The sequence below is a fragment of the Talpa europaea genome, assembly GCF_964194135.1.
Source record: "Talpa europaea genome assembly, chromosome: 15".
In the NCBI taxonomy this organism is placed as follows: Eukaryota; Metazoa; Chordata; class Mammalia; order Eulipotyphla; family Talpidae; genus Talpa; species Talpa europaea.
In genome coordinates, this window is record NC_140083.1 from 81,150,856 (window position 1) to 81,178,222 (window position 27,367).

Genomic DNA, 27,367 nt, shown 5'->3' on the forward strand with positions numbered 1-27,367 from the left:
ATATATATATACACATACATACTTACATAGAAACACATTTGTAAATATGTTTATGTTTCATTTGAATAGTTCATACTGATACAGCAGATTCGTTTCTTGAATGTTATTGTTTTTTCAAGAATATAAGACATAGACGCAAATGCGGGGTTCTCTTCACATGTTCTCTGAACTGGTGAAGCAGGTGGGCAATTGAATAATCAATCTGGTGGGCGTGTAACACAGCGGCTGCTGCTCCCACTGTCAAATGTTACAGGGCAACCCAGACATCCTTTCCTCCCAACAAACACACACACAGACTCTCAAATATTTATCTCCTCAACTGAATGAAATTTGGCTTGATTTTTCATTTTTTTAAACCTTTTTCTTTAAAAAGCATAAGTATGTCTATGGGGCTTAGGTGGTCGGAGCGCTATGGTAACACCACCAAAAGGGGGGATCCTATACTTCCAAATACAAACAATGATGTAAACCAACATTACCTTAATAAAAAACAAAAACAAAAAAAGCATAAGTAATTTTTGACATTGAAGTTCTGTAAAACTGAATAGTAAATAACACTTGAAATATATTATCAGAATCATTTGAAGCACATTTTGATGTTAACTAGGACAAAAGGGTTGTTTTGCAGCCTTGTTTTGTAAGGTCTGCAGGGACTTTTTGATACAGATTACAATAGGGAATGACGAGAATATGACTGTAAGAAGAAAGGAAGGTAGGTTGTGGTGATAAACAATCCTGCTTATCACATAAATTATTACAGATATTTCAAGTGTGGATCTGCAGAAGCATATGGGGTAACAGCATTTCAACAATTTTTTTTATGAACCTGTGTCAGTGTTTGGCCTCTCTGATAGTATTTAGAAATTCTAAATTCTGGCTTTTTGTATAGATTCCATTCCAGACCATTTTGACAAAGAAGAAATTCAGAGAAAGCTTTATTTGAAACTAGTCATCTAATTACACACCATCCAAAATAAGGTACTAATTCTAATCTAACTAAATTATAAAGTAGCTTATCATATATATTTTCCTTAATATCAAAATAGCACCTCCACACACTTAAAGGACTACTAGAAAAATGTAGAGGTAAATATTATATTTTTCCCATCCATACTCATTTTATTAAGTGTTTTTTAACACAAATGTATGTTGCCACTTAAATGCTATTTAATAAAAGCAGAACACGAATCTACTTTTAACTTCATTAATCTTCTCACTTGTTTTTCAATCTTCTATTTTCTTGATTTTCCATTTTATATTCTCTACCTGTTAAAATAATTCCTGGTTGATTTTTTACAGGCAGACTAACTAAAACATGGAGCTTGTAATGAGAAATCACACATCAATAACAACATTCGTCTTGCTGGGTCTGACAGAGGACCCACAGCTGCAAGTGCTGGTTCTTGTCTTCTTATTTCTGACATACATATTAAGTATAACTGGAAACCTGACAATTATCATTCTTTCCCTAATGGATTCCCAACTCAAAACACCTATGTATTTTTTTCTCCGAAATTTCTCCTTCTTAGAAATTGCATTCACAACAGCCTGCATCCCCAGATACCTGTATAGTTTATCAACTGGAGATAATACCATTACTTATAATGCTTGCTTCAGTCAAATATTTTTTATTATACTTTCAGCAGCCACAGAATTTTTTCTCCTGGCAGCCATGTCCTATGACCGCTATGTGGCCATCTGCAAGCCCCTGCATTATGTGACCATCATGAACACCAGAGTCTGCACCATCCTCGTGGTCTGCTGCTGGCTCTCTGCATTGATCATTGTTCTCATTCCATTTGGAATGGGCCTCCAGCTAGAATTCTGTGACTCCAATGCCATCGATCATTTTGGCTGTGATGCTTCTCCTCTTTTTAAAATTTCATGCTCGGATACCTCGTCCACAGAAGTGGTGGTCATTTTCTCTGCAGTGCTGATATTCATCAGCACGCTGATAGAAGTTGCTCTTTCCTACATATATATCATCAGGACTATCCTAGGATTCCCTTCTGCTTCACAGAGAAAGAAAGCTTTTTCCACCTGTTCTTCTCACATGATTGTTGTTTCCATCACCTATGGCAGCTGTATCTTCATCTACATCAAGCCTTCAGCCAAAGAGCAGGTGGAAATTAACAAAGGCGTATCCGTGCTTACGACATCTGTTGCTCCTCTGCTGAACCCCTTCATTTATACTTTGAGGAACAAGCAAGTGAAACAAGCTTTCAAAGACACAATTAAAAAAATTGCATTTATTTTAAACAAGTAAGAGCACATGGAATTGAAACAATCAAATGCAAATGAGAGATTATCCTTTAACAGTTTTTTTGAAAGGCACATTACGTTAGTCAGGTTTATATGCTCATGATCCTTTGAGGCTTGATTTGTGAACCTGTTTAGATTAAATAATTCTTTTCCACTTAATTTCAATCAAAATGGTTTCTCCTGAGAATAGCATTAGAATATTTTTCTAGGATTCAATACCTCCCCTTATCCAATACCAAACAAATATTCTTCAAAAATAAATTGTATAACATGCTAATATAGTATCTATGATTCCTGGGAAATTTTTGAAAAAAGAGTTTTGATAAACTCTTTTATATTAAATATGTAAATATGCTAAAAGAAATATTTGAAATATAAAAGTTCATCTTGTATTAAGGGTGCTGAATATGCAAATTTTAAGATAAAACTTAAACTTAGCACATCGAGTAAAATTAAATATAGGAAGACCAATGTCAGAAAATAAATACCTAAAATGTGGAAACAAATATGATATAGAAAAGATATTATTTCAAGAAACCTAAAAATTTAGACCACAGCTCCTTGACAATAATGGCAAGCAAGCACTCATGCATGCATACACACACATGAACAAAAAAAGAAATATTTAAAATAACAGGAGGCTTTTTTTCTGTCTCTATCAGAGCAACTTGTTTTATAGCATGTTTTCTGCAATTATCATAAAGCTGAATCAATTACATGAGGAAACATTTCACAATGAGTGGATCCATTCAGTGTTTTGAAAAAGGGGAAATTGAGAAACTGAGTCCATAGTATTTTATGCTCAGTTCACAATATGACCTAGAGATAAAGAGCAACCTGATTGTGCCTCTGAGATGTGTTTGCAAAGATCAGATCAGGTAACAAAGTTAGTATCCTCAGCCCAATGCCAGACTGAACTAGGACAGGGCAGGAGCTCCCCATGCAGCCATGACTGGGGGTCTGATGTTCCACAGGGAGGGCAAGTGTGCTCAAGGTTACCAGCTACAGTGCTGAGAGCTCAACAGAGGTGCAGAGGTCAAGCTGTCTGTGGCCTTGGAGTTTTGAGCCAAGCAAAGTGAAGACACCTTGTCAATATCCCCTGAAGTCCCAGATCTCACTGAACATTGGGGGGAATGCTGAGGAATACCTCAAGGGTATGGACCACAGTTTAGAGCAAGAGTCAGATAACTGAGGCCTGAGGGTAAAATCCAGCCACCACTGGTTGTTGCAAATGAAGTTTTATTGGAACGTGTCCACTTTCACATATCTGTATACTTCCCATGACTACTTTTAATGTCAGAATTGACTCATTTAATAAAGATCTCATGAACCAAAAGCCAGAAATGTTTTCTATCTGCTCTTTTACAAAAAATGTCTACTCGCTTCTGTCTTTACACACTGGACAGAAGCAATGCTATAGATATGAAATTTTAAATATATATATGAGCAAAAGAACTAGAAAATGAAGAAAAAAATCAAGAAAGTATCAAAGTTATTATTTAACATCAGGTCTAATAAAACATTATCATTAATAATAAATTGTGTTGGAATAGCTGACTTATCATGTGTAGGAAATTTTAGATTGAATGTGCCAATGGCCATTATTGTACAAATAATGAAAGATACAAATAAATTAAAAACTAACATGACTAGAAAATATAAATAATATAAAAAATAAATGTCTTATAAAGTGTGATTAAAGGTTTTCTAAGGAAAGCAAATTTAGAAACTATAAAGCAAAACTTAGATGTAACTCAAGACTGACTAACACACCAAATGTCAGAGACTACATTCAGTGATACACAAAAATAAGGTATGTACGCCTAACATGTATAATATTTGATAGCATATGAACATTTCATTAGAAGCATACAGAGCAAGCCAATGTGCCAATATTTAAAATTGTCAAAGTCCAAGAACAGCCCCATTAATAAGTTAAGAATGAATGATTAATAAACTGAAAAAATGGTTTTGTCTGAGTAGCAGTCACCAAGAACCCGGGCTGCTTCTAACTTTCTTGGATTAGTCTGTGCTGTCTCCTCCTGCCACATTACGGCCACCCTCGCTTCTAATGTCATTTTAGTGTTTCAAGCAAACAGAAAGACTTGAGGGAATGCTTTCTATTTTCAATTTCTTTAATTTATTTTTTTATTTTCTTAATCTTGTTCATTTTTGGATAATATTGGATTTCTTCCCTCTTTTGTAATCCTTTAGGTCTCCCACCATCATGGCACCCATGAACCATGACCACAGTCCCTTGTGCTCTTCCCTCTCCTGTGTGGACCCTCTGCTAACCCCAGCCCTGCTCTATACCTCAGATCTATATCAGCTTGCAAGTTTTGTCATCTCTTGCTTTTCCTGACACTTTGTTGGGTTCTCTATATTCCACATGTAAGGGAAATATCTGATATTTATTTTTCTTCTCCTGACTTATTTTGCTTACATAATCCCTTCCAGCTCCATCCTTGCTGCCTCAATGGCATGAGTTTCTGTTTTTTGACCACTGAGTAGTATTCTATGTTGTATTTACACCACATATTCTTAATCTATACATCTGCTTGGGGCATTTATGCTGTTTCCATATCTTAGCTATTGTAAATAGTAATGCAATAAGCACAGAAGTGCAGATTTCTTTCATTGTGTTTTTGTATCCTTTGGGTAGATTCCTAGGTTTGGTCATAGGGTATGTCCATTTCTTTAGTGTTGAGGAATCTCCATACAGCTTTCCATGGTAGCCAGACTACTTTACATTCCCACAAAGAGTAGAAGAGAATTCATTTTTTTTTTAAGATTTATTTATTTTTACAAGCACTGGGGTGCAGGCCAGAGGCACGGGAGGGTGAGAGGATTCACCAGAGACACAGTGGAGAGCAGAACAGGCAGAAGGACCAAAAATACACTGCTGAGGGGAGCAGCAGGTGTGACAGGAGAGGTCTGCTGCGCCATGTGGGAATCTCTCTGGAGAGCCGGGAATGGAACCGGTGCTGTAGAGACACAGACAACCTCACAGAGCTGTGCTCAACCTGCTGCGCCACCAGGGAGGCCCAAAGAGAATTCAATTTTTAACACATCATCACCAGCATAATGTAGTTTATGAAAACATTTAAATCTGACCAGAGAGGGAGAAAGTGGTAATGTAAACAATGTAAGTCATTAACTGTTGCAAAGTCATATAAATAAATATATGATCAGTTATATAAATAAATATATAAACATAAATACATAAATAAGTATATATGATCTCAAACAATGGCAATAGCTTCAGAAATAAAACAAAACACAAATATATTTTATATGTATTAACCTAACTTTTTCTATATCAAAAACATTAATTGTATTAAATTTAAATAGTAAATCATGCAAGTGGATTTTTAAGATACAAGATATTCATGTACTTAATAGCATGAATATTTGCAAACATATTAAAAAATTATTAGAAAATTCTTATTCAAAACAGCAAAAGGGTGGTAGTTCATAGGCAAAAATTATCAAAAAGTTTTGAACAAATGTCTATCACTAACAATATACAAAATATAAATTATGTGAGCATAGATTAGCACACTGATAATACATTTTGACCTTGGTGTTATTAATACATCTTCCAGTCTCCAAGTACATTGTCCCAATTCCTAGGTGCATTAGTTAGCTTTTGTTTTGGTTTCTTGTATTATTTTTAATTTGCACCCATTAGGGACTTTGAAACAGGGTCACCAAGGACACTTTTTAAAATTTAGCTGACAATTGACCATATAAAGCTTACTCAGTCATATCGGTGGTGACATATTGAAGGGAATCACAGTAAAAACTGTTGTATCAGATTATCAATTTCTCAAGAATCAGAAAATTTCTGCTTTGCCTCCGCCTGACTACTAGTTTCCTTCTATATTTTTATACAGATTATGCTGAAACAATTGCCATTTTAACATTAACTGATATGGCAATTTATGATAAACATTAGACAGGAATATGAAAACTGATAAAGCTTGTGCATGCATTACCACTGCTACTTTGAATGAAAGTTGAGAGTATGACTAGATTACATACAAGTTACTGCTAAGATTCTTGTTTAATGGTGAGATTCAGTAAGGATCTGTGTGGATAAAACAAAAACTAAAGCCTGGTGAGAGACTGCAGAGTAAGTATTTCCATATTTCTCCAATCAATTTTTTATTCTGAAATTTAGAGAAACAGACTATTTCCTATCACCTCCCTAACTGTGTATAAATATATATATAAATATATATGTTTATATATTAACACACATTTATATTTTTGCGTGTGTTTAATTTGGATCACTCGTTAGCATACAAGAAATTAATTTCTTGAATGTTATCTCTTTTTCAAGAATATTAAACATGGAAGCAAATGAGGGGTTCTCTCCACATGTTTTCTGAATTGGTGAAGTGGGCAATTAAATAGTCAAATCTGGTGGGAATATAATGCAGCATCTACAGCTCCCACTGTCACACACACACAGAATCTCAAACATTTATTTCATCAGACATCTAAACACTGTTAAACAAAATAGTAAATTACACTTGAAATATATATTTTTTATCAGAATCACTTGAGGTACTTTTTGATATTAACTGGTAGGACAAAAGGGGTTTTTTGCATCCTCAGATAACACCAAGGCCTGCTGGGAGTTTTTGCTACAGATTTTAATAGGGAATGAAGAGAATATGACTGTAAGAAAGAAGGAAGGTGGATTGTGGTGATAAATAATCCTGTTTCTCACATAGGCTATTACAGATATTTCAAGTGTGGATCTGCAGAATCACATGGGGTGACAGCATTTCAACAATTTTTTTGCATGAAGCAGTATCAGTGTTCGTCCTCTCTGATAGTATCTAGAAATGCTGCATTGTTGTGTAGATTCCATCCAAGACCATTTGACAAAGAAGGAAATCAAGGGCAGCTTTATTTGAAACTAGCCATCTATTAAAACACCATCCAGGGCCTCCCCGGTGGCGCAGCGGTTGAGCGCTGGGTTGCTAGGCTGCCCGCGGCCTCTGCGGCGCCGGTTCAATCCCCGGCTGCTCCCCGGCCACCGGAGGAGGGTCCCACATGGCGCGCAGACCTCTCCTGCCGCCCGCTGCTCCCCTCAGCAGTGTACTTCGGTCCTTCTGCCTGCTCTGCTCCCCGCTCTGGTTCTGGTGAATTCTCTCACCCTCCTGCGCTTCTGACTGTACCCAGTGCATGCATAAACAAAACAAACAAATAAATAAATAAATAAAACATGCCTCTATTAAAAAAAAAAAAATGCTTCAAAAAAAAAAAAAATAAAAATAAAACACCATCCAATAGAAGGTGCTAATTCTAATCTGAAATACATGTTAAATACATGCTTTGACTGTTGTCAAAGTAGCTTGTCCTATATGTTATCTATAAAATCAAAATAGCACTTCCACACTCGCAAGGGACTTCTAGTAAATGTGGAGGTAAATATAATACAATGGGAATCATCATTAGAATATATCTACAACTTTTTAAAACCTCATTGCCTTACACTTATTTTTTGGATACACCTGTTTTTTCACACTATCCATATCAGAAATTATTTAAGTGAAAAGTCCTGTGGCGTGTGGCCAGCAGAGTTGATGAAGTGTCCAGCTGGACACACTAATTCGACTCCAAAACTGTGCTCCCTTCCTGCTGGATTCTCTGCCTCCCTCCTGCTGACTGCATCAGTTTTACACTCAACTGTCAAGACTTAATTTTTGAGTTCGCTTTTATCTGACACTTTGCTTAGTTTCTCTATATCCCACATGTCAGTGACACCATCTAGTGCTTGTCTTTCTCCTTCTGTCTTATTTCACTTAACATAATCCCCTCCAGCTTCAACCACGTTGCTGTAAATGGCATGAGTTTAACTTGTTTTTCAATCACCCAGTTACACTCTCTCTCCACCAGCAATGGATGAACCTTTCAATTGCCTCATATTCTCCCACACTTGCCATTGAGTAAACTTAATTTTTATTATTCCAGTAAATGTTTACAAATAATGTATTTCCTTTTAGGTTTCATTTCATTTTTTCCCTTTAGTTTTCAATTCAAGCAATGTTGAGAGTCTTTCAAGAATGAATGTCCACTCGTGCGCCATCCTTTGTGAAGGCTCTCGTGAGAGCTTTGGGATCTTTTGAGGGGGATGTTTGTGTTTTCATTAGTAATTGCATGTTTTTGTGTTACATATACACATATCCTGTTCATGTATATGTTACATACTTTTATCATCATCTGCCTATAGCATGTATTTAGCAAGCAAGAATTCAGCTATATTTATTTTGCCTGTGTATTTATAGTAAATACATCACCATTGGTAGTTTTTGTTTCACAAATATCTTTTTTTTAAGATTTGTTTATTTATGCATGCAAGAGCTGGAGTACAGGCCAGAGATGAGGATGGGGGGGGTGAGAGGATTCACCAGAGACAGAGTGGGGAGCAGAACAGGCAGAAGGACCGAAATACACTGCTGAGGGGAGCAGCGGGCGAGACAGGAGAGGTCTGCTGCACCATGTGGGCTGCTCCCTGGCCAGCTGGGGATCAAACACATGCTGCAGAGGCTGCAGATTGCTTCATAGTGCGGTGCCTACCCCCTTGTGCCACCAGGAAGGTCCTTACAAATATCTTATCCTAGTATATGACTCTCCTTTTCAGTTTTAAAACTGGTTGTTTTTCTAGCTTTATGATCTATTGCAAATTTACTTTTGATTGTGGTCATATGTATATCTTCTTATAGCAGCACCATTTATGATGATTTTATTTCTCCTCTCAAATTACATTATGTTACTCTATGTCAGTCTTTGAAATTTGGTGTATATTATCATGCTATCTGCAAAGTGATAGTATTTCTTCTTCCTTATAAGTTGGATGACTCCTTTTTTGCTAATACAGTTGCTGTGAATAGAATTTCCAACACTGTATTGAATGACAGTCCTGAGAGGCCTGTTCACAACCTGAGACAAAATTGTTCACCATTGAGTATGATGTGGTCTGTGTGTTTTTAATACATAAACTTTGTTAAGTTGAGGTATGTTCCCATGTTCCTTCCATACTCATTTTATTAAGTTTTTTAATCACAAATGAATGTTGAAGCATACCAAATGCTATTTTAATTAAAGCAGAAAACAAATCCATTTTGACTTCATAATCTTCTCTCTTGTTTTTCAGTTTTCAAAGTCTAGATATTTCCTTTTCTTTTCTGCCTCCTCTTTAAATATTCCCTGGTTGATTTTTACAGGCAGACTAACTAAAACATTGATCTTATAATGAGAAATCGCACATCAATAACAACATTCGTCTTACTGGGACTTACAGATGACCCAAAGCTGCAAGTGCTGGTTTTTGTCTTCTTATTTCTGACATACATATTAAGCATAACTGGAAACCTGACAATTATCATCCTTTCCCTAATAGATCCCCAACTCAAAACACCTATGTATTTTTTTCTCCGAAATTTCTCCTTCTTAGAAATCGCATTCACTACAGTCTGCGTTCCCAGATACTTGTATATTTTATCAACTGGAGATAATACCATTACTTATAATGCCTGTATCAGTCAATTATTTTTTATTGTACTTTTAGCCGCCACAGAATTTTTTCTCCTGGCAGCTATGTCCTATGACCGTTACGTGGCCATCTGCAAGCCCCTGCATTATGTGACCATCATGAACACCAGAGTCTGCACCATCCTCATTGCCTGTTGCTGGCTCTCTGCATTAATAATCATCCTCACACCACTTGGCATGGGCCTCCAGCTAGAATTCTGTGACTCCAATGCCATCGATCATTTTGGCTGTGATGCCTCTCCTCTTTTTAAAATTTCATGCTCAGATACCTCGTCCATAGAGGTGGTGGTCATTTTCTGTGCAGTGTTGATATTCATCGTCACACTGATAGCAGTGGCTCTTTCCTACATATATATCATCAGGACTATCCTAGGATTCCCTTCCGCTCCACAGAGAAAGAAAGCTTTTTCTACCTGTTCTTCTCACATGATTGTTGTTTCCATCACCTATGGCAGCTGTATCTTCATCTACATCAAGCCTTCAGCCAAAGAGCAGGTGGAAATTAACAAAGGCGTATCCGTGCTTACGACATCTGTTGCTCCTCTGCTGAACCCCTTCATTTATACTTTGAGGAACAAGCAAGTGAAACAAGCTTTCAAAGACACAATAAAAAAAATTGCATTTATTTTAAACAAGTAAGAGCATATGGAATTGGAACAATCAAAAGAAAAGGAGAGATTTATGCTTCAACATTTTTTGCAAATCCCAAACAGTTTAGTTAATATTCTCTTGATCACTTCAATCTTCATTTGTGAATCTGTTTGGATTAAATTAATTTCTTTCTCTCTCTACTCTCAATAAAAGTACTTCTCCTGAGACAGCATAAGAATTTATTAGCAGGAACCAAAATTGTGCCTTATCCAACACAAAGGGTAGTTATATTATTCAAAAAGTTACTATATAAAATGTTAAATATAGTATCTATGATTTCCAAGAAATTTTTGATGGCTTTGATAAATTCCTTTATTTTAATATGTAAATATGCTAAAAGAAACACCTGAAATATAAAAGAAGTAGTTCATCTTCATTGTAAGGTGTTGGTCAAACAAACTTTAAGATAAGAACTTGAACTAAGCATAACAGTAAAATAAATACATGCAACCAAAGTCAGAAAATAAATACCTGAGACGAGGAAACAAATACACATAGAAAATACATTATTTCAAGGCAAGAAAAAAATTAGACCACAGCTACTTGACAATAGCAGGCTAGCATTCATATGTTCATGCATACACACAATAAAAATAAAGCAATATTTAAAATAACAAGAGTATTTTTCCCTCTGTCAAACCAATTTGTTGTAGTCTGTTTCCTGCATTTAATTAGCATAAAACGGAATCAACTATATGAGGAAAAGACAATGAGTAATTCAAAATAATCCCTCTGAAAAAGAGAATTTCAGAAAATTAGTCCACAATATTTTTAGCTCAATTCACACTATGACCTAGAGATAAAGAGCAACATGATTGTGCCTCTGAGATGTGTTTGCAAAGATCAGATCAGGTACAAAGTTAGTATCCTCAGCCCAATGCCAGACTGAACTAGGACAGGGCAGGAGCTCCCCATGCAGCCATGACTGAGGGCCTGATGTTCCACAGGGAGGGCAAGTGTGCTCAAGGTTACCAGCTACAGTGCTGAGAGCTCAACAGAGGTGCAGAGGTCAAGCTGTCTGTGGCCTTGGAGTTTTGAGCCAAGCAAAGTGAAGACACCTTGTCAATATCCCCTGAAGTCCCAGATCTCACTGAACATTGGGGGGAATGCTGAGGAATACCTCAAGGGTATGGACCACAGTTTAGAGCAAGAGTCAGATAACTGAGGCCTGAGGGTAAAATCCAGCCACCAATGGTTGTTGCAAATGAAGTTTTATTGGAACGTGTCCACTCTCACATATCTGTATACTTCCCATGACTACTTTTAATGTCAGAATTGACTCATTTAATAAAGATCTCATGAACCAAAAGCCAGAAATGTTTTCTATCTGCTCTTTTACAGAAAAAGTCTACTCACTTCTGTCTTTACACCTTGGACATGAATGCTGAAATTTTAACCACATGTATGTACAAAAGAACAAGAAAAATTAAGAAAAAAATTTGAGAAGATATCAAAGATATTATCTAATATCAGGACATATAGTACAATGTTATTAATAAATAGTGTTGGAATAGCTCACTAATCATGTGTAGGAATTTGTAGATTTAATGTCCCTATGGTCAAATATTGTGCAAATAATGAAAGCTATAGATACAAACAAATCAAAACCTAAAGTTTCTAGAAGAAAATATAGATATAATGTTTGATTAAAAGGTTTGATTAAAATTTTTCTAAAGGAAGCAAATTTAGAAACTATAAAGCAAAACTTAGATGTAACTCAAGACTGACTAACATCAAATCATAGACTACATTCAATGATACACAAAAATAAAACACATAGGAATAACATATATAATTATCCATAGTGTATGAACATTTCACTAAAAACAAAGGACAAAGCCAACACTCCAATATTTAAAATTGGCAAAGTCCAAGAACAACCCAATTAATAAATTAAGAATGAATGGCTGACAAACATCTAAAAAATTATCTTGTCTGATTCACAAACTATTATTTATAAATTGAAATAAAACAATAATTATTTCAGAACAATTTCAAGATCTGATGATGCTCAGTTTACTTTAATGGGTACCAATGCTCTATCTTCCCAGTCCCCTAGAACACTGTCCCTATTGCTTTGTTCTATTTTCATTGTTAATTATACATCAAATTAATAACTTTATTTTTTTAAAGATTTATTTATTTATTTATACAAGTACTGGGTACAGTCAGAGGTGCAGGAGGGTGAGAGAATTCACCAGAACCAGAGCAGGGAACAGAACAGGCAGACTGATGAAATACACTGCTGAGGGGAGCAGTGGGCGGCAGGAGAGGTTTGCGCCCCATGTGGGACCCTCCTCTGGAGGCCGGGGAGCAGCAGGGATTGAACCGGCGCTGCAGAGGCTGTGGGGAGCTTCGCAACCCAGCGCTCAACCGCTGCGCCACCGGGGAGGCCCAAATTAATAACTTTAAACTAAGATCACAAAAGATAATTTCATCTGTTAATTTGTTTTATCCCAGTACACCTGTTGTAGATTAAGTAGGGAGTAATCCCTTCAGTCTTCGCAAAACAAAGCTTGTTGACATTCATGCTCACACAGCATGTGTCTTTCTCTCCTATATGTATATTGTGCAGGCAATTTTAAGATTCCCCTCTGCACAGCAAAGAAAAAAATTTTTTTCACTTCTTGTCTCTATCATTTATGGCAAGTGTATAATCATTGATATCAATCTGTCGGCCAAGGGCAAGTGCTCTCATTTACAAACATGTTTTCTATATTAATTTTAATTACACCCAGTAGTGACTTTTAAACAGGGGCTCCTAGGACATTTTTTTTAACTTAGTTGACAGTTGACCATATAAAGCATGCTCAGTCATATCTGTGGTGAAATATTTAAGGAAATCAAAGCTAACATTGTTGGATCAGATCAACTTTTCAAGAATCAGAAATTTCTGTTTTTCCTCTGCCTGTTCGCAAGTTTTCCTTCTATTTGTTTATTCAGATTGTGCAGAAATAATTGCCATTTTAACTTTAACTGACATGGCAATTTATGATAAAAGTTAGACATAGGAATACAAAAATTGAGATAGTGATAGATTGTGCATGCATTTCCATTGTTACCTTTGAGTGAAAGTTGAGAGTATGACTAGATTGTGTCCATGTTACTATTAAGAATTCTTGATAAATGGTGAGATTCATTAAGGATCTGTGTGGATAAAGCAAAAACTAAAGCCTGATGAGAGACTGAACAGTAAGTATTTCATATTTCTCAATTCAATTTTTATTCTGAAATTTGGAAAAACAAACTATTTCTTATACTCTTATGTATATATAATATATATAAACTTATATATTTACATATAAACATGAACTTATACTTATGTGTGTGTTTAATTTGGATAGCTCTAAAGAATACAAGAAATTAATTTCTTGAATGTCATTTCTTTTTCAAGAATATTAAACATGGAAGCAAATGTGGGGTTCTCTCCCCATGTTCTCTGAATTGGTGAAGTTATGTGGGCAATTAAATAGTCAAATTTGGTGGGAAGATAATGCAGCATCTACTGCTCCCATTGTCAACACACACAATCTAGATATTTATCTCCTCGATGCAATTTGGTCTGATTTTTCATTTTTTTAAAATCTGACCTTTTTAAAAGCATAAGTAAGTGATTTTGACATCTAAAGTCTGTTAAACCAAATAGTAAATTACATTTGAAATATATTATTTTATCAGAAACATTGGAGGCACTTTTTGATATTAACTGGTAGGACAAAAGTGTTTCTAAATGCTGCCTTTGTTGTATAGATTCCATCCAAGACCATTAAAGAAGGAATTCAGGGGCAGCTTTGTTTGAAACTAGCCATCTAATAACACACCATCCAAAAAAAGGTGCTAATTCTAATCTAACTAGACTACAGTCAAATTAGAGTGCCCTATATGTTATCTGTAAAAATCAAAATAGCATTTCCACATGTTTAAGGGACTCCTAGAAAAATGTGGAGGTAAGTATTAGACAATGGAAATCGTTAGCTTATATCTAATGGACTTTACATTTATGTTTTTAGAGTCCCTTTTTTCCACATTGTCCACACGAGAAATTATTTAAGTGGAGTGTGGACAGCAGAGCTGATGAAGTGTCCAGCTGTCCACTTTTTTCTCTTGAAAAATGATCATTCTCACATGCTTGAGGTGACATCTTGTTCTTCCAAGTTGCATTTCCCTCATAATACACCATCAAGAATGTCTATTCTAGACATACAGACCAATGGAATCGAATAGAAAATCCAGAAATAAACCCACAGGTTTATGGTCAACTAATCTTTGACAAAGGAGCAAAGACTATGCATTGGAGCAAAGAAAGTTTGTTCAATAAATGGTGCTGGGAAAACTGGGTCGCTACATGCAAAAGAATGAAGCTTGACCACCACCTCACACCATACACAAAAATCAACTCAAAATGGATTAAAGAACTAGACATAAGACCTGAAACCATAAAATATATAGAAGGAAATATAGGCGAAACACTACGTGATTTGCACATCAAAGACATCTTTACAGACACATCACCCAAAGCAGTGATAGTGAAGGCAAAGATAAACAGCTGGGACTATATCAAATTAAAGAGCTTTTGCACAGCAAAAGAGACAATAACAAAAACAAAGAGAAACCCCACCAACTGGGAGAACATTTTTGCACCCAACACTAATGATAAAGGACTGATCACAAAAATCTGCAAAGAGCTGATGAGTCTCAACAACAACAAAGAAAATAATCCAGTCAAAAAATGGGCAGAAGAGCTTAAAAGAAACTTCTCTGAAGAGGAAATGCAAATGGCCAACAGGCATATGAAAAAATGTTCAACATCACTTGTCATCAGGGAAATGCAAATCAAAACTACCATGAGATACCATCTTACACCAGTGAGAATGGCACATATTAAAAAAACTAGCAACAACAAATGTTGGCGAGGGTGTGGAGAAAAAGGAACTCTTCTGCACTGTTGGTGGGAGTGCAAACTGGTCCAACCACTGTGGAAAGCTGTGTGGAGATTTCTGGACCTACTAAACATAGAGCTTCCATATGACCCAGCAATTCCACTCCTAGGTATTTACCCAAAGGACACAGAAACATCAATTCCAAAGAACACCTGCACCCCTATGTTTATAGCAGCACTGTTTACAATAGCTAAGCTTTGGAAACAACCCAAATGCCCAAAAATAGATGACTGGATCAAGAAGATGTGGTACATATATACCATGGAATATTACTCAGCATTCAAAAAAGATAAACACATGCAATTTGCTGCAACATGGATGGCGCTGGAAGGGATCATGCTCAGCGAAATAAGCCAAAAAGAAAAAGAAAAATACCGGATGGTCTCACTCATAGCAGGAATCTAGAAAACTTAAATAAGGGACCAGGAAAATGAATAACTATAAGAAAGTGAAAATCAAAATCAACAAAAAACTATGAACCAGAGACACTTTTAGGGGGGCGGGGGCGGGAGGGGAGGGATTGGGGTCAGAATGGGGGGCTGCAATTGTATGGGGAATATAACAATAAAATTTATTAAAAAAAAAAAAAAAAAAAAAAAGAATGTCTATTCTTGTGTCTTTCAGGCAGCAGTTTGGAGACATGTCCATTCAGATCCTCTGACCAATTTTCCACTGTCTTGTTCAGTATTTGTGTTCTTGGGTTATGTGACTTTGTTGAATACTTCAGCTATTAACCCCATGCTGCATGTACATGTGCATATATCTTCTTCCATCCAATAGAATTCATTTTTATTTTGATAATGTTTTCTTTCACTGTGCAGAGGCTTTTTAGTTTCATGTAATCCCATTTCTTTATTTTTGCTTTTGCTTGCATAAAGGCATCTCTAAGGCCAATGTCAAGGGTTCTATCAGTTTTGTTTTCTTGTCCGTATTTTCTGACTTCAGTTGTTACAACCAAGTCTTTAATCCATTTCGAATTAATTTTGTGTACAATACAAGATAGTCATTGGTTTTATTGTTTTCTATTTGTCCACTTTTCCAGTACCATTTATTGAAGATATTTTACTTGTTCCAATTTATGCTTCTACTCCATTATCATAAATTCACTCTCAGTACATGTGTAGGTTTTTGTCTGGGCTCTCATTTCTGTTCCACTGGTCTGTATGTCTGTTTTTATTCCAATACTTATTTGAACTTAGGTAGTAGGATGTCTCCATTTTTTTTCTTACTTCTCAAGATTGTTTTTTCCCATTTCAAATAAATTCTGTGATTTCATGTTCTAATTCTTTGAAGAATGTGATTCACATTTGATGGGAATTACATTGAATTTGTATATTACTTTATGTAATATGGTCAATTTAAAGATATTAATTTTTGCAAACCATGAATGGGCTAGCTCATCATTTCATTTCTTTGTGTCTTCATTTCCTTCAACAATGTCATGTGATCAATAACATACAGGTCTTTAAACTATTTGATTAAATACATTCCAAGGTATGTAATTCTTTTTGATATGATTGTAAATGGCATTTTTTCTGATTTCTCTTTCTGCCATTTATTATTTGGGTATAGAAATGCAATAGAATTTTGTATATTAATTTTGTAACCTGCCTCTTTAATGTAGTTACACTATTTCTAACACCTCTTACTGGATAATTTGAAATTCTGTGTATATGATCCTGCTATCTGATATCATGCAAAGTGATAATTTTATTTTTCCCTTTATAATTTGATAACTCCTTTTCTTTGTTAACCTAGTACTCTGAATAGGTCCCCAACTCTGTACTGAATGACAGTGGTGAGAGAAGCCATCTTGTTATGTTCCTGACCTAATGCAAAAACTATCACATTTTCACCAATGAGCGTGATGTGGGCTCTGGATAATCTTTATTGAGCTATGTTCCTTATTCATTCCATACTCATTTTATTAAGTGTTTTTTTTTAACACAAATGGTTGTTGAAATTTACCAAAACACTACTTTAATGAAAGCAGAAAATGAATCCACATTAGCTCAAAAAAAAAAAAAAAAAGAAACCAAATGGAAGAAATTTAAAAAAAAAAAAAAAGAATCCACATTTGACTTCATTAATTTTCTCGCTTTTTCAATTTTCTATTTTATTGATGTCTCTTTTATATTATTCCTCTTGTTTAGATAATTCCTTACTGATTGTTTACAGGCAGAGTGAATAAAACATCAAGCTTATAATGAGAAATCTCACATCAATAACAACATTCATCTTGCTGGGACTTACAGATGACCCACAGCTGCAAGTGCTGGTTTTTGTCTTCTTACTTCTGACATACATATTAAGCATAACTGGAAACCTGACAATTATCATTCTTTCCCTAATAGATCCCCAACTCAAAACACCTATGTATTTTTTCCTTCAAAATTTCTCCTTCTTAGAAATTGCATTCACAACAGTCTGCATTCCCAGATACCTGTATAGTTTATCAACTGGAGATAATACCATTACTTATAATGCTTGTTTTGGTCAAATCTTTTTTGTTGCACTTTTGGGGGGCACAGAATTTTTTCTCCTGGCAGCCATGTCCTATGACCGCTACGTGGCCATCTGCAAGCCCCTGCATTATGTGACCACTATGAACACCAAAGCCTGCACCATCCTCATTGTCTGCTGCTGGTTTTCTGCATTAATAATCATCCTCACACCATATGGCATGAGCCTCCAGCTAGAACTTCTGTGACTCCAATGCCATCGAACATTTTGGCTGTGATGCTTCTCCTCTTTTTAAAATTTCATGCTCAGATACCTCGTCCATAGAGGTGGTGGTCATTTTCTGTGCAGTGTTGATATTCATCGTCACACTGATAGCAGTGGCTCTTTCCTACATATATATCATCAGGACTATCCTAGGATTCCCTTCTGCTTCACAGAGAAAGAAAGCTTTTTCCACCTGTTCTTCTCACATGATTGTTGTTTCCATCACCTATGGCAGCTGTATCTTCATCTACATCAAGCCTTCAGCCAAAGAGCAGGTGGAAATTAACAAAGGAGTATCTGTACTTGTGACATCTGTTGCTCCTCTGCTGAACCCCTTCATTTATACTTTGAGAAACAAGCAAGTGAAACAATCTTTCAATGACACAATTAAAAAAATTGCATTTATTTTAAACAAGTAAGAGCACATGGAATTGGAACAATCAAATGAAAAGCAGAAAGTATTCTTTAACATTGTTTTGAAAGGCACCACCACCTAAGTAGGTTAATATTGTAATACTTGAATCTTGATTTGAGAACTTATTTAGATTAAATAATTTCTTTCTCTCTTTAATCTTAATCAAAGTGTTCCTATTTAAAAAAGCATGATTATTTATTTCTAGAAATCAAAATCTTCCCTAATCCAAACATTAAGCATATATATTATTCAAAAAGAAATTGTATAACATATGAAATATGTTATCTAAGTTGCCCGGAAATATTTGAAACAATAGCTTTGATAAAAGCCTTTATTTTAAATATGTAAATATGCTAAAAGAAACATTTGAAATATCAGAAATAGTTCATCTTAGCATTAAGGTGTTGCTAAAACAAGCTTTAATATAAGATCTTAAACTAATCATATCAAGTAAAATAAATATATGATAACCAAAATCAAAAATTAAATATCTGAAATATGCAAAAACACATGTAGGGCAAAAGTGGTCAAGGTTACCAGCTACAGTGCTGAGAGCTCAACAGAGGTGCAGAGGTCAAGTTGTCTGTGACCTTGGAGTTTTGAGCCAAGCAAAATGAAGACACCTTGTCAATATCCCCTGAAGTCCCAGATCTCACTGAACATTGGTGGGAATGCAAAAGAATGCCTCAAGGATATGGACCACAGTTTAGAGCAAGAGTCAGATAACTGAGGCCTGAGGGTAAAATCCAGCCACCAGTGGATAGTTGTAAATAAAGTTTTTTTAGAACATGTCCAGTGTCAAATATTTGTGTGTTTTCCATGGCTAATTCTAATGTCAGAGCAGACTCATTTAATAAAGATCCCATGAATCAAAATCCAGAAATGCTCTCTATCTGCTCTTTTACAGAAAAAGTCTACCCACTTCAGTCTTTACACATTGGACAGAAGCAATGCTATAGGTATGAAAATTCAAATATATGTATTGTGCAAAAGAACAAGAAAAAATAGGAAAAAATTCAAGAAGATATCTAAGATATTATTTAATATCAGGACAAAAAGGACAATGTCATTAATAAATAGTGTTGGAATAGCTCATTAATCATGTGTAGTATATTTCAGCTTTAATATTCTTATGGCCAAATATTGTGCAAATAATGAAAGCTGTAGCTATAAATCAAACCATAAAGTTTCTAGAAGAAAATATAAATAAATGGTTTTATAAGCTTTGATTAAAATCTTTCTAATGGAAGCAAATTTAGAAACTATAAAGCAAAACTTAGATATAGCTTGACTAACAAGCACATCAAATGTCATATGCTACATTCAATGATACACAAAATTAAAATATATAGGACTAACATGTATAATTATCCAGTGTATGAACATTTCACTAAAAACAAAGGACAAAGCCAACACTCCAATATTTAAAATTGGCAAAGTCCAAGAAGAACACAATTAATAAATTAAGAATGAATGGCTGACAAACATCTAAAAAATTATCTTGTCTGATTCACAAACTATTATTTATAAATTGAAATAAAACAATAATTATTTCAGAACAATTTCAAGATCTGATGATGCTCAGTTTACTTTAATGGGTACCAATGCTCTATCTTCCAGTCCCCTAGGACATTGTCCCTATTGCTTTGTTCTATTTTCATTGTTAATTATACATCAAATTAATAACTTTAAACTAAGGTCACAAAAGATAATTTCATCTGTTAATTTGTTTTATCCCAGTACACCTGTTATAGATTAAGTAGAGAATAATCCCTTCAGTCTTCTTAAAACAAAGCTTGTTGATATTCATGCACACACAGCACGTGTTTTTCTCTCCTACATGTATATTGTGGAGGCAATTTTAAGATTCTCCTCTGCACAGCAAAGAAAAAATTTTTTTCACTTGTTGTCTCTATCATTTATGGCAAGTGTATTATCATATATATCAATCCTTCTGCCAAACAAAATGTGGACCTTAATGAATAGGTATCCATATTCACTCCATCTTTACCCTTTCGATGAATATCTTAACTTATACCTGAGGAACAAACAAGTGAAACAAGCTTTCGGTAACAAAGCAAAAGGCAGTGACACAAATTGAATTTCTCATCCACAAGTAAACATTTGGTGAAATTGATCAAGCACTGACAAGAACAGAAAAAAATGACTTTTAAATTTTCCTTAAGATCCAAAACATTTTTTTCATATTAGTTCATAGCCCAGTCAGATTAAATTTCTCATAGCCCATGAGACTTATTTTAGGGATTCACAATATACCAGTCAAACATCCTCAAGCTGCAATCAATAAGTCCTACTCTTCCGGTGTGGTGTAACAAAGTACACATGAAAAGTTTGGATCTTATATGCCTAAACTGCAAATGGTATCATAAACTAAACCCTATCACTTCAATACGAAGGATTTTCATGAGCATTTCTTTTTTATAGTTATATTTAACTGGAAGAGAAAGAATTAAGAAAATCACTCCATTTACGATCACATCTTTTTTGATCATTGAGTAGTATTCCATTTTTTGTGTATATCTCACATATTGTAAATTCATTCATCTGCTTTGGGGCATTTAGGTTGTTTGCATATCTTGATTATTTTAAGTGGTGTTGCAATAAACATGGGTAGTAGGCTTCATTTAAATGGTGTTTTGTGTTATTGCGGTAGATTCATATGAGTGGATTTGCAGGATCATATGGTGGATCCATTTTTAATGATTTCAGGAACCGCCACACCTTTCCATAATTTCTAGGCTAGTTTGCATTCCCACCAGCAAAATAAGAGAGTTCCTCTTTCATCACACTGTTTCTAGCATAATGTACATTATGAAAATTTTTAAATCTTCCCGATGACAGAGAAGATGTTTTGGTTAACAAGGTAAATCATAAATTACTGCAAAAATATATAAATAAATATATAAGATAAGGATTTAAAACTTCTCAAACAATGGCAATAGATTCAGAAATAATACAAAAGACAAATACATTTTATGTGTTAAACAAAGCTTTTCTATATCTACACCATTAATTGCAATAAATTTAAATAGAGAATCATGAAACAGCATCTTTAAAATACAAGACTTTTATTACTTATTAACATGAATATATGCAAACATATTTGAAAATTGTAAAAAATCTCTGACACAAAAACTGTGAAAGGGTAGTAATATTCTGTGTTTTATGAAAACATTTGCTTGTAAGTAATGTATGTCATTATCAATTAATAAAATATGAATAAAAGTGAACAAAGAGCAAACTATTATTAGGATCATTGTTTTGACATAGATTAGTGAGCTGATAATACATCTTGACCTTGATGTTATTCACACTTCTCCAAGGACACTGTCTCAATTCCTAGGTGCATTAGTTAGCTATTGGCTTGGTTTTCTATATTAATTATAATTTTACATATTAGTGTCTTTGGAACAGGGTCACCAAGGACAATTATTTAAACTTAGTTGATAGTTGCCCATATAAAGCAGCTCTGCTATATCTGTGGTGAAATTTCTATGAGAATCACAGGTAAAACTGTTGTATTGCATCATCAACTTTTGAAGAATCAGAAATTTCTGTTTTTCCTCTGCCTGTTTGCTAGATTTCCTGCTATGAATTTATTCAGATTATGCAGAAATAATTGTCATTTTAACTTTAACTGACATGGCAATTCATGATAAATGTTAGACATAGGAATATAAAAATTGATAAAGCTTGTGCATGCATTCCCACTGCTACCCTGAAAGTGGAGAGTATAACTAGATTATGTCCATGTTACTAAGAATTCTTTTTATTGGTGAGATTCATTAAGAATCCGTCTGGATAATCCCAAAACTGAAGCCTGATGAGAGAATTAAAAGTAAGTATTTCTATTTTTCTCAAATTAATTTTTTATGCTAAATTAGGAAAAATAATTAAAATATTTTTGACAAAGAAGGAACTCGGGAAGCTTTGTTTGAAACTAGCTATCCAATAACACACCATCCAATAGAAGGTGCTAATTAAAATATCACATTCCTAATTAAGTTTAAATACATATATACACATATCTACATATAAACACAAATTTATACATATATGTGTGTTTAATTTGGATAGTTCTAAAGAACCCAACAAATTAATTTCTTGAATATCATTTATTTTTTAAGTATTAAACATGGAAGCAAAAGTTCTAAAAATTGGTAAAGTATGTGGGCAATTAAATAGTAAAATCTAGTAGGAATATAATGCAGCATCTACGGCTCCCACTGTCACACGCAGAGAATCTCAAATATTAATCTCATCAACTTTAATGAGATTTGGGTTGATTTTTCACTTTTTAAAATCTTATCTTAAAAAGCATAAGTAGTTTTTGACATCTAAGTTCTTTTAAACAAAATAGTAAATTAGACTTGAAATGTATTATTTTTTCAGAATCATCTGAGGCACAGTTGGATGTTAACGAGGACAAAAGGTTGTTTTGCATCCTAGAATAATACAGGGGTCTGCAGGGACTTTTTGATACAAATTTCAATGGGGGATGAAAAGAAAATGACTGTAAGAAGGAAGGAAGGTGGGTTGTGGTGATAAATCATCCTGCTTCTCATGTAATTATTACAGCAATTTCAAGTGTGGATCTGCAGAATCACATGAGGTGACAACATTTCAACATTTTTTTTTTTTTGCATGAACCTGTATCAGTGTTTTTTCTCTCTGATAGTATCTAGAAATTCTAAATGCTGCCTTTGTGTGTAGATTCCATCCAAGACCATTTGACAAAGAAGGAATTCAGGGGAAGCTTTGTTTGAAACTAGCTATCCAATAACACACCATCCAATAGAAGGTGCTAATTCTAATCTAACTAGACGACAGACAAAGTAGCTTATCCTATATATTATTTATAAAATCAAAATAGCACCTCCACACACTTAAGGGACTTCTAGTAAATATGGAGGTAAATATAATACAATGGAAATCATCATTAGAATAAATCATCATTAGACTTTTTAAGACCTCATTACCTTCCACTTATTTCATGGAGTTCTGTTTGTTCACATTGTCCATATCAGAAATTATTTAAGAGAAAAGTCCTGTGGAGAGTGGCCAGCAGAGCTGATGAAGTGTCCAGCTCGAGACACTAGATTCTACTTAAAAACTGTGCTCCTTCCCGTTGGGTCTCCCCCACCCTTCCTGCGACTACATCAGTTTTACAGTCAACTGTGAAGACTTAGTTTTTGAGTTCGCTTTTATCTGACACTTTGCTTAGTTTCTCTACATCCCACATGTAAGTGACACCATCTAGCACTTGTCTTTCTCCTTCTGTCTTATTTCACTTAACATAATCCTCTCCAGCTTCATCCACTTTGCTGCAAATGACATGAGTTTTACTTGTTTTTGGATCACTGAGATATACTATTTTCTATCTCCACTATTAATAATGGACATTTCACTTGCCTCATATTCTCCTGCACTCGCTATTAATATCAATTATTCTGGGCCTCCCCGGTGGCGCAGCAGTTGAGCGCTGGGCTGCAAAGTTGCCCGCAGCCTCTGCAGTGCCGGTTCGATCCTTGGCCACAGGCAAGGTTAATCTTGAATTCAGATACATACATTTTATTTTACCTGTGTATTTATAATAAATACATCACCTTTGGCAATTTTTGTCTTACAAATATCTTCCCCTAGTAAATAACTACCCATTTCATTTTTTAAAAAAACTGACTTTTTTTACTTTTATTATCTATTGCAAATTTCTTTTGATTGTGTTCATATTTAGCCATATGTATATCTTATGGTAGTAGCACCATTTATGATTTTACTTCTCCTCTCAATTGCTTTGTGTTACTCTATTTCAGTCCTTGAATTTCTTTGTATATTATCATGCTATCTTCAAAATGATAGATTTCCTTCTCCCTTATAATTTGAATAACTCCTTTTCTTTGTTGATCTGGTTGCTCTGAATAGAACTTCCAACACTGGATTGAATGATAAAGGTGAGAGAAAACCATCCTGGTATATTCCCGACCTGAGACAAAAACTATGACTTTTTCACCAGTGAGTATGATGTAGTCTGTGTGTTTTTCATATATAACCTTTATTAAGTGGAAGTATGTTTTCATGTTCCTTCCATACTCATTTTATTAAGTGTTTTTTTTTACCACAAAAGGATGTTCAAAGTTAACTTCTGCTATTTTAATAAAAGCAGAAAACAAATCCACTTCGACTTCATTAATCTTCTCTCTTGTTTTTCAATTTTCAACTTTCTAGATATTTCCTTTTATTTTCTGTCTCCTCTTTAAATATTTCCTGGTTGATTTTTTTACAGGCAGACTGACTAAAACATCGAGTTTATAATGAGAAATCGTACATCAGTAACAACATTCATCTTGCTGGGACTTACAGATGACCCACAGCTGAAAGTACTAGTTTTAGTCTCCTGCTTCTGACATACATATTAAGCATAACTGGAAACCTGACAATTATCATTCTTTCCCTAATAGATTCCCAACTCAAAACACCTATGTATTTTTTTCTCTGAAGTTTCTCCTTCTTAGAAATTTCATTTACAACAGCTTGTGTTCCCAGATACTTGTATATTTTATCAACTGGAGATAATACCATTACTTATAATGCCTGTGTCAGCCAAGCATTTTTTATTGTAGTTCTTGGGTCCACAGAATTTTTTCTCCTGGCAGCCATGTCCTATGACTGCTACATGGCCATCTGCAAGCCCCTGCATTATGTGACCATCATGAACACCAGAGTCTGCACCATCCTCATTGTCTGCTGCTGGCTCTCTGCATTAATAATCATCCTCACACCACTTGGCATGGGCCTCCAGCTAGAATTCTGTGACTCCAATGCCCTCGAACATTTTATCTGTGATGCTTCTCCTCTTTTTAAAATTTCATGTTCAGATACCTCATCCATAGAGCTGGTGGTCGTTTTCTGTGCAGTGTTGATATTCATCGTCACACTGATAGCAGTGGCTCTTTCCTACATATATATCATCAGGACTATCCTAGGATTCCCTTCTGCTTCACAGAGAAAGAAAGCTTTTTCCACCTGTTCTTCTCACATGATTGTTGTTTCCATCACCTATGGCAGCTGTATCTTCATCTACATCAAGCCTTCAGCCAAAGAGCAGGTGGAAATTAACAAAGGAGTATCCGTCCTTATGACATCTGTTGCTCCTCTGCTGAACCCATTCATTTATACTTTGAGAAACAAGCAAGTGAAACAATCTTTCAATGACATAATTAAAAAAATTGCATTTATTTTGAACAAGTAAGAATGCATGGAGTTGGAGTAATCAAACGAAAAGTAGAGATTCATTCTTGAATCTTTTTTTCAAAGACCCAACTAGCTTAGTTAGGTTAATAGTGTCATGATCCTTTGAATCTTAATTTGTGAATTTATTTGTATTAAATAATTTCTTTCTCTCTTGGGCCTCCCTGGTGGTGCAGAGATTAAGTCTTAGCACTGTCAAGCTATTGGCAGCCACTACAGCATGAGTTCAATCCCCAGCCAGGGAGCTGACCCACATGGCGCAGCAGACCTCTCCTGTCTCACCCACTGCTCCCCTCTGCAGTGTATATCAGTGGTTCTACCTGTTCTGCTCCCTACTCTGTCTCTGGTGAATCTTCTCACCTCCCTTTACCCCCGGAACCTCTGGCTTGCACCCCAGTTCTTGTATGCATACATAAATTTTTTTAAAAAAAACTTCTTTCTTTATTTGCAATCAAAATTGCTTCTCTCTAGAAGAACATAAGAGGTTTTTTTACTGGAATCAAAAGAACACCTTAAGAGTATGGACCACAATCTAGAGAAAGAGTCAGATAACTGCAGCCTGATGGTAAAATCCAGGCACCACTGGTTGTCATAAATAAAGTTTTATTGGAACAAGTCCAGCCTCACTTATTTGTATATTTTATGTGGCTACTTTTAATGTCAGAACTGACTCATTTAATAGAGACATCATGGCCCAAATGACAAAATTGTTTGTATGTATACAAAGTAAGATAATTTTACAAGATGATCTAAAATTGACATTTAATATTTCTTCTTTTTTAAATTATTGATCATTGTGTATTTACAATTCAAAATAGATAATGGAACATATTACATACATTTTGAATCTTTCGTTTTCTTTTCTGAATCTGATTATTTCTACTCTATGACTTATTCTGAATTCTTCATGTATTAAGAAAGATGTGAGCTGTATTTACATAGCTTAATATTATTCAGGACTTTCTTGCTCAAAAAGACAATGTTATAAGCAAACAAATAACAGCTTATCAAGAATCTCTTCAAGATCATAATTTTCATTATGATGTATAGTTCAGTTACTCCCACAGATCAAAAAAAGGAGAAATAATCCATAATATCACCTCTTTTTCCAACTATTGTTCAAATTCTTACCCCATTGAGAGTTAAATTTATTCCCTAACTTTGAGCGGAGGAGCATGACTCAGTGCCCTCCATCCTGCGGTGTGTGTGATCAGCATCTTGTCTGCCTAAGTCTGAACTGCCCTTTCTTACCATATAAAAATATGATTGTTTTTTCAAAATGGAAGGGCAGGATTAATCAATATATATCAGTCTGAAAAAAACCTACCTAACACTCAAGTACACCCAAGACCCTAATATTACAGAAAACAATATTTTTAGAAGAACAAAGTACTGGAAAAGAATCCCTTACCAGGGCCTCCCTGGTGGCACAGGCAGTTGACCACAGCGCTATCAAGCTGTCTGCAGCCCCTGCAGTGCAGGTTCGATCCAGCTGGCCACGGAGATACACACATGGTGCAGCAGACATCCCATC

General features: G+C 35.0%; 4 protein-coding genes across 4 annotated transcripts in view; 3 read left to right on the top strand and 1 right to left on the bottom strand.

The window, feature by feature from the left end:
* LOC311185533 (olfactory receptor 6C70-like) overlaps positions 1-27,367 on the bottom strand; it is a gene marked incomplete at both ends in the record, with an annotated part of 58,708 nt that overhangs the window by 6,441 nt on the left and 24,900 nt on the right. The gene's annotated exons all lie outside the window — the stretch shown is intronic.
* On the top strand, positions 1,328-2,266 carry LOC311184965 (olfactory receptor 6C2-like; the record flags this gene model as incomplete). The annotated part of the gene is made up of 1 exon (XM_084255300.1): positions 1,328-2,266. The coding sequence occupies one exon, from the start codon at positions 1,328-1,330 to the stop codon at positions 2,264-2,266; it is 939 nt and encodes a 312-aa protein (XP_084111426.1).
* LOC311184968 (olfactory receptor 6C2-like) lies at positions 9,532-10,470 on the top strand (the record flags this gene model as incomplete). The annotated part of the gene is made up of 1 exon (XM_084255303.1): positions 9,532-10,470. The coding sequence occupies one exon, from the start codon at positions 9,532-9,534 to the stop codon at positions 10,468-10,470; it is 939 nt and encodes a 312-aa protein (XP_084111429.1).
* LOC311184971 (olfactory receptor 6C2-like) lies at positions 17,226-25,834 on the top strand (the record flags this gene model as incomplete). Its single annotated transcript, XM_084255306.1, has 2 exons — positions 17,226-17,830; positions 25,098-25,834. The coding sequence occupies exons 1-2, from the start codon at positions 17,629-17,631 to the stop codon at positions 25,832-25,834; spliced, it is 939 nt and encodes a 312-aa protein (XP_084111432.1). The 5' UTR covers positions 17,226-17,628.